The sequence below is a fragment of the Bubalus bubalis genome, chromosome 14, assembly GCF_019923935.1.
Source record: "Bubalus bubalis isolate 160015118507 breed Murrah chromosome 14, NDDB_SH_1, whole genome shotgun sequence".
In the NCBI taxonomy this organism is placed as follows: domain Eukaryota; kingdom Metazoa; phylum Chordata; class Mammalia; order Artiodactyla; family Bovidae; genus Bubalus; species Bubalus bubalis.
In genome coordinates this window covers 83,126,466-83,135,195 of record NC_059170.1, presented here as the reverse complement: position 1 = coordinate 83,135,195, position 8,730 = coordinate 83,126,466, and the positions used below count along the sequence as shown (strand labels likewise).

The following is an 8,730-nucleotide window of genomic DNA, read 5'->3' as shown; positions in this document are numbered from 1 at the left end:
AATGGACATGTGTTTGGGTGGACTCCGGGAGTTGGTGATGGACGGGGAGGCCTGGCTTGCTGCGGTTCATGGGGTTGCAAAGAATCAAACACGACTGAGAGATTGAACTGAATTGAACTGAACTGCTGAATGTTCACAAATGTATAACAGCATCCGAGATCATGGTCCCTAATTTGAGTCTCATATATGTACCTGTCTGTCCAAATCTCTACTTTGTTGTTTAATAATCATCTCACATTTTAAATGTAAAAAATGAACTCCTGATTCCAGTTCCACTCACCATCACCCCATCCTCACCACCATGCTATTCTCTTAGAGAAGGATTCCTCTTCTCAGTTGATGGTAACTCCATCCTATCAATGTGATAATGAAAGTATTAGTTTCTCAGTCATGCCTGACTCTTTGTGACCCTATGGACTGTAGCTCACCAGGCTCCTCTGTCCATGGAATTCTCCAGGCAAGAATACTGGAATAGGTAGCCATTCCCTCCTCCAGGGGATCTTCCAGACCCAGAAATCAAACCTGGGTCTCTCCCATTGCAGGCAGATTCTTCATTATCTGAACCACCAGGGAAGCCCCTTCTTATGAATTTAATATCTGAGGCCAAAAACTTTAAGTAACTCCTCAGTTTTCTCTTCCTACCCACATCCAGTTTGACACAAAATTATGCTGGTTCTACTTTCACAATATATCCATAACTCAACATTTCAGAGCAAGTCACATTTAGTTATCACTTAGATCACTGAAATTCACTCCCTAACCCATCTCCCTAATTCTATAATTGCTGCCCCAACTTCACCACAGTCAGCCCTTTTTGAGCAGTCAGAGTGACCCTGTCACAGATAAAAGTCAAGTCTTGCTCTTTTCTCTGATCAGAGCTCTCTAATATTTCTCATTTTCACTCTCATCAGCAACGAGTCATTAATGCAACCTGTCAGGCACCATGTGAAGGGACTGTATCTTTTGCTATTCCTGAGCTCCCACCTCACTGGCCAATTTACTGTTTCCTGAACCCACTGGACACATGACTTCCTGTGGCTGTCCTCATGGCTGACTCTCTTATCCTCTTGCAATATTTATTCAATTAATATATGCTTCATGAAGACTATCTTGATCATGCATTTAAAATTGCAGACTGCACCCTAGCACTAATGATCTTCCTTACAATATGCTACTTTTTAATTTTTTATAATACATATAAGCATAATGAAACATGATGGCCACTTGTTTGTGTGTGTATTTAGTCACTCAGTCGTGTCTGACTCTTTGCAACCCTATGGACTGTCCATGGGTTGTTTTTTTTCAGGCAAGAATACAGGAGTGGGCTGCCATTCCCTTCTACAGGGGATTTGCCAATATCCACTTTCATGATTGTAATTGTAATTAGCAATTTCTCTCTCCTTCTCTAGAATCTGAATTTACGAAGGGGAAGGAATCTTTACTTGTTCTGTTCACTGTTTTAGCTCAAGCACCTAAAATATGTCTGGCACACAGTAGCTAATCAATAAATATTTGTGAGAAGAATTAAATTTTTTCTAAAATGTATAGAACCAGAAAATTAAAAAATTTGGTAGATGTAGATCTTTAGTCATACATAGTGAAAATAAACTGAATGAATCTACTAGACTTCAAAGAGTCACAAAAACATTTGCAAAACTTTTCAAAATATTTTCAAAACAGTCCATTATAAATAGCTGTAAACCATATGTATTTTAAAAATAATAGTTACTTAATAAATTTGAAATATTGAGTGTTAGATAAAATGATCACATTGTTGCTGTATTTTTAGCCAAATGTCTTAGAATTCAAAACTAGACACTAAGGATGTAAACAATTCCAGTTACCAAGAAAATCCTATTCTGCCTTCTTTTTTTGTCCCCTTTACTACTTTTTTTTAAAGCCTTTAAATAACTCCTTGTATGAAAAACTGATTCTTGTGAATAATTCTAGTCTGTATTTTAAACATGTACTTAACACTTTGCATTGGTTCTCTAGACCTCTATTCCACCTACCTTCACTTTGGAAATCTTTGGAATGCTATAAGTCCTGTTCCTTCCACTCCCTAAATCTTGACCTCTGTAAATTAGATTCTTCCCTTTATATGCACTGTTGAGAGACTTGTAAGGTGATACCGCAGAGTCCATCTACAATCAACTATTGGCAATTTATACACAAAAAAGACTCACAAGAGATAAGTAATTTTCTTTATGCCCAAAGTTCCACAGCTGCTCAGGAGTGGTATTAAAGTATTTCAGTTCATATCTTTAAACTTCAATTCAATGTCCAGAGTGCTAAAATGTAGCTTTTTCAGTGTATAAGTTTCTGTAGATAATATTTGGTTAACTGACTTCAATTACAGCTTCAGCCATTAAAAATAATTTGACTAACTAGCTAGAAAAGCATCACAAAATTACAAAAGCACTTAATCATTTGTATATTTTAGCAATCATGTCTTTCTGTGAAAATGTAAAATTCCTGGGAAATCATCTGATAGTCATTTCCTACCTGGGAGCCGAGGATATAACCATGGCTAAGTCAGGATCAGCACTGGAGAAGTATTGAAGAAATATCATTTACACCAGGGCATAAAGCAAATTTACACCAGGTCATAAAACACATTTCTTGATGAGAGTGAAAGAGGAGAGTAAAAAAATTTGGCTTAAAGCTCAACATTCAGAAAACTAAGATCATGGCATCTAGTCCCATCACTTTATGGCAAATAGATGGAGAAACAGTGAAAACAGTGGCTGACTTTATTTTCTTGGGCCCCAAAATCACTGCAGATGGTGATTGCAGCCATGAAATTAAAAGACACTTATTCCTCAGAAGGAAAGTTATGACCAATCTAGAAGCATGTTAAAAAGCAGAGATATTACTTTGACAACAAAGGTCCGTCTAGTCAAGGCTATGGTTTTTCCAGTGGTCATGTATGGATGTGAGAGTTTGACTATAAGGAAAGCTGAATGCAGAATTGACGCTTTTGAACTGTGCTGTTGGAGAAGACTCTTGAGAGTCCTTTGGACTACAAGGAGATCCAACCAGTCCATTCTAAGAGAGATCAGTCCTGGGTGTTCATTGGAAGGACTGATGTTGAAGCTGAAACTCTGTTAGTTTGGCCACCTGATGCGAAGAGCTGACTCATTTGAAAAGACCCTAATGTTAGGAAAAGCAAAGGAGAAAAGGAAAGATATAAGCATCTTAATGTAGAGTTGCAAAGAATAGCAAGAAGAGATAAGAAGTCTTTCCTCAGGGATCAATGTAAAGAAATAGAGGAAAACAACAGAATGGGAAAGACTAGAGATCTCTTCAAGAAAATTAGAGATGCCAAGGGAACATTTCATGCAAAGATGGGCTTGGTAAAGGACAGAAATGGTATGGACCTAACAGAAGCAGAAGATATTAAGAAGAGGTGGCAAGAATACACAAAAGACTGTACAAAAAAGATCTTCACGACCAAGGTAATCACGATGGTGTGATCACTCTCCTAGAGCCAGACATTTTGGAGTGTGAAGTAAAGCCAGCCTTAGAAAGCATCATTATGACCAAAGCTAGTGGAGGTGATGGAAATCCAGTTAAGCTATTTCAAATCTTGAAAGATGATGCTGTGAAAGTGCTGCACTCAATATGCCAGCAAATTTGGAAAACTCAGCTGTGGCCACAGGACTGGAAAAGGTCAGTTTTCACTCCAATCCCAAAGAAAGGCAATGCCAAAGAATGCTCAAACTACCGCACAATTGCACTCATCTCACATGCTAGTAAAGTACTGCTGAAAACTCTCCAAGTCAGGCTTCAGTAATACGTGAACCATGAACTTCCAAATGTTCAAGCTAGTTTTAGAAAAGGCAGAGGAACCAGAGATCAAATTGCCAACATCTGCTGGATCATGGAAAAAGCAAGAAAGCTGCAGAAAAACATCTACTTCTGCTTTATTGACTATGCTGAAGCCTTTGACTGTGTGGATCACAATAAACTCTGGAAAATTCTGAAAGAGATGGGAATACCAGACCACCTGACCTGCCTCTTGAGAAATCTGTATGCAGGTCAGGAAGCAACAGTTAGAACTGGACATGGAACAACAGACTGGTTCCAAATAGGAAAAGGAGTACATCAAGGCTGTATATTGTCACCCTGCTTATTTAACTTATATGCAGAGTACATCATGAGAAACACTGGGCTGGAAGAAGCACAAGCTGGAATCAAGATGGCCGAAAGAAATATCAATAACCTCAGATATGCAGATGACACCACTCTTATGGCAGAAAGCGAAGAAGAACTAAAGGGCCTCTTGATGAAAGTGAAAGTGGAGAGTGAAAAAGTTGGCTTAAAGCTTAACATTCAGAAAACGAAGATCATGGCATCTGGTCCAACACTTCATGGCAAATAGATGGGGAAACAGTGGAAACAGTGGCTGACCTTATTTTTTGGAGCTCCCAAATCACTGCAGATGGTGATTGCAGCCATTAAATTAAAAGACGCTTACTCCTTGGAAGGAAAGTTATGACCAACCTAGATAGCATATTCAAAAGCAGAGATATTACTTTGCCAACCAAGGTCCGTCTAGTCAAGGCTATGGTTTTTCCAGTGGTCATGTATGGATGTGAGAGTTGGACTTTGAAGCAAGCTGAGAGCCGAAGAATTGATGCTTTTGAACTGTGGTGCTGGAGAAGACTCTTGCGAGTCCCTTGGATTGAAAGGAGATCCAACCAGTCCATCCTAAAGAAGACCAGTCCTGGGTGTTCTTTGGAAGGACTGATGCTGAGGCTGAAACTCCAATACTTTGGCCATCTCATGCAAAAGTTGACTCATTGGAAAATATCCTGATGCTTGGAGGTTTTGGGGGCAGGAGGAGAAGGGGACGACAGAGGACGAGATGGCTGGATGGCATCACCGACTCGATGCACATGAGTTTGGGTGAACTCCAGGAGTTGGCGATGGACTCAGAAGTCTGGTGTGCTGCAATTCATTGGGTCACTAAGAGTCGGACACGACTGAGTGACTGAACTGAAGTGAACAGCTTTATTAAATGGTCATCCATTCAGAAGTAAGCAAAGATTAGGGAAGTGCACATGAACTTAAAATACAAAAACAGGTATGTATAAGAAACTAAGAAATATGAAAATAATAATCAACATGATGACCAAAATGTATTAATGTATATACAGAGAAATTATGTATCAGTACAGTGAATATCTTTGTTATAACTAGAATTATCTGATTTGAAAAGGAAGTGAGACGTTATTTCCCTGTACATAGGTAGGCAAAGGAAAAGCTTATTTTTATGAGTATTATAGAGGGGAGACAAGCACCAAATAGAGGCTTGACTAGTTGATATTTATGTTCCTTGGGGATCATAGGTTTCTGGGTGTGACATTATGCTATTGACTCTTGAGCCAGAAAGTATATGATACAGACCCAGTAGTTCCAGAGCTGGTTTACCAACAAAATGGATGATAGAAATCAGGGACAAACTATTAAACTTGGATAAGAAATATGACAACAACAACAACAACAGAAAAACAATAATGTACAAAACCAGAAGTTAAACCTATAGAAAGAACAGGATGTGACTCACAAGCAGAAACATCAAAGAAGACAGCAGATGTGAGGAATGGGCTTGTGCCCCCACAAAGATGATGGAACTTCAAGTTCTTTCTCTGAGACATTGGTTAAAACAATACAGATTTTACTGGGTGCTCATTCTGCCTATTCCCCTAAATGCCCCACTGGAACATATCTATACTGTACACAATAGAATGAGAACACTTTCTCTTTTCCATCAGTCCAATTATACTTAAACTCTGACAGAATTAGCAGTTGGCATCTTCTGCTTTGCCATCTCGAGTCAGACTTTGTTGCACCATAACTTTCTCATGGCCTGTTTGATTTCTGCATTCCTCAGAGTGTAAATCAGAGGATTGAGCAAGGGAGTCACAATAGTGTAAAACACAGCCACCATCTTGTCCACTGGAAATACAGTTAAAGGGCGAGCATATGTGTATATACACAGTATAAAGAATAAGACAATAACAATAATGTGGGAGGTACATGTGGAAAGGGCTTTCCTTCTTCCTTCTCTGCTACAGTTACTCAGAGAACGTAAGATTAAAACATAGGAGATAAGCAGCAACAGGAAACTCACCATGCATATGGTCCCACTGTTAAACACTATGAGTAGGTTGATGACATAAGCATCCACACAGGCAAGTTTCAACAAAGGTTGCATATCACAGAAATAGTGATCAATAACATTGGGGCCGCAGAAGGGTAATTTCAAAGCCAAGAGAATCTGTGCTGAAGAATGCATACAGGCCCCCACCCAGGCCAGTTTCACCAGTGTGTCACAGACACACTGGCTCATGATGGCTGTGTACTGCAGGGGCTTGCAAATGGCCACATAGCGATCAAAGGACATGAGGACAAGTACCAAGATCTCCATACACCCAAAGAAGTGAAATGCAAAGATCTGGGTCATGCACTCATTGAAGGAAATGGCTTTCTTCTCAGATACAGAATCTACAATCAACCTAGGGGCAGTGGTTGTTGAAAAACAGGCATCAGCAAAGGATAAGTAGAAAAGGAAGAAGTACATGGGGCTCTGAAGTGTCTGGCTATATCGTATGGTCATCACAATTATGAAGTTTGCCAACAGAGTCCCAAGGTATAGAAATAAGAAGATAACAGATACTAATTTCTCTTTTAGTAGATTCTGTGTTAACCCAAGCAGGATGAACTCGTTAACACTAGTGTTCATCTCCATGGTTATGGTGAATGTAGAACAGGCACAGCTGAGAAGTGGTTCATCTGCAAAAAAAAAGGTTGGAGAAATGGTGACTTAGCAATTGCAATGTATATGGATGCAGAATTGCAATTTTAGAGTTCTAATTTCATCAAACATATAACTTGGTGTTTCATAAAGTTTTCACACACTATACTCACTCAAGAATTTTTTTTTTTTTTTAATGTTGACATGCTTTAAACATTGGCATTGATTCAAGGTCTTCTTATGGGTTGCCAATTTTTTTTTTTTTGATGGGGGAGGAGCTTTCAAGTGATTGTGCATTCTGCCATGATCTGAAAACTAGTGAATTTGCTTTATGATCTTGATCAGATCATTTTAATATCTTGATACTCTTTCTTTATATGACAGAGAATCTAACATATACCTTATTAAGCATATGCATATGTATATGATACATATATGTGTATATAATGTGTATGCACATCAACTACTGATAATAATATCCTTATATAATTTAGAAATAATATATTTGGAGATTCTCTCCTGAGTGAATACATTTCTTAATTTGAACAACAGTTTGTAGCCATTATTCTTGATCTCTTCAGTATCTTTGTTGGGTTATACTTAAGAAAAAAGCTTAGTTTTCCATCTTTAGGTTCATTGAAGCTATAACTTTACCTTTATTGCCAGTTAGGGCACGTGAGATATTTGAGCAAATCATTGAGGCTAGCAACATTTTGGAAAATTGCTATATATTTGATATAAACCCTTACATACATTAGATGCATGCTAGTAAATTTCACATTCTGTGGACTCAACCTGTTATTTCACTTTCTATATTTCTATAACCTATGTACTATCCTCCTTCATATCTGATTCTCCTACCACTGTCATCTAGAAGATTGCATTCTTTCAATTTTTATCTCTTTAAAATGTAAGCTTAAAAATGTATTTCAGAAATTCAACATAAAAATACATCTCCTTGCTCTCCTTTCCTTTTTCCTTATATACATATATCTATATAATTTCAATCATCTTATTATATTTTCTGATTTTCCTTTTTTAATTTAAAAGCCTTTTCTATGTTAGCTAAACAGTATTTGTAGTGTAATTATCTACTTAGCAATTATAAATAAACATGATGTTAGTCACTCAGTCATGCTTGACTCTCTGTGACACCATGGACTCCACCAGGCTCCTCTGTCCATAGTATTCTCCAGGCAAGAATACTGGAGTGTGTTGCCATTCCTTCCTCCAGGGGATCTTCTCAACCCACATATCAAATCCAGGTCTCCTTCATTGCAGACAGATTCTTTACCAGCTGAGCCACCAGGGGAGCCCAAAATTAACATATCAAAATCTTAAAATATAAATTCTACCATTTATTTTTTGTTTATCCAAATTTTCACCTTAATTAAAATATTTTTAATGAACTCTTCTCATATAGCTTGTGCTTATTTTAATAGTTTAATCAAACATCTGCCCAGGGAATTGCTAATATAAATATCACTATTTTAAGTCACATGGACTGTAGCCCACCAGGCACCTCTGTCCATGGGATTCTCCAAGCAAGAATACTAGAATGGGTGGTCATTTCCTTCTCTGGGGGATCTTTCTGACCCAGGAATCGAGCCCACATCTCCTGCATTGCAAGCATATTCTACCACTGAGCCACCAGGGAAGCCCATAATTATTGACATTATTCTCAAATAATCTTTCAATTTGGTTGCTTCACTATTTATTAGAAAATTAATTACTGTATGGGTATATCTGCATAATAAAATTTCTAAAGCTTGCAATGTATTACAGGGTGAGAAAAGTGCGCTTCAAAAATTCATACTTAACCAATCCCATGGTTGTTTTAGTCACTCAGTCCTACCAGACTCTTTGTGACTCCATGAATCCAACCAGGCTCCTCTATACATGGGATTCTCCAGGCAAGTGGTCTGCCATTCCCTTCTCCAGGGTATCTTTCTGACACAAGGATCAAA

The 8,730-nt window shown here is 38.1% G+C and overlaps 1 protein-coding gene across 1 annotated transcript; it reads right to left on the bottom strand.

Annotated features, from left to right (window-relative positions):
• Positions 1-5,842: 5,842 nt before the first annotated feature.
• Positions 5,843-6,757, bottom strand: LOC102411285 (olfactory receptor 4C11-like). Its single transcript, XM_006059031.4, has one exon. The coding sequence runs from the start codon at positions 6,755-6,757 to the stop codon at positions 5,843-5,845; it is 915 nt and encodes a 304-aa protein (XP_006059093.3).
• Positions 6,758-8,730: the final 1,973 nt, after the last annotated feature.

Coding starts and splice junctions, on each gene's coding strand:
- LOC102411285 (XM_006059031.4), bottom strand. CDS start 6,757: ATGGAGATGAACACTAGTGTTAACGAGTTCATCCTGCTTGGGTTAACA.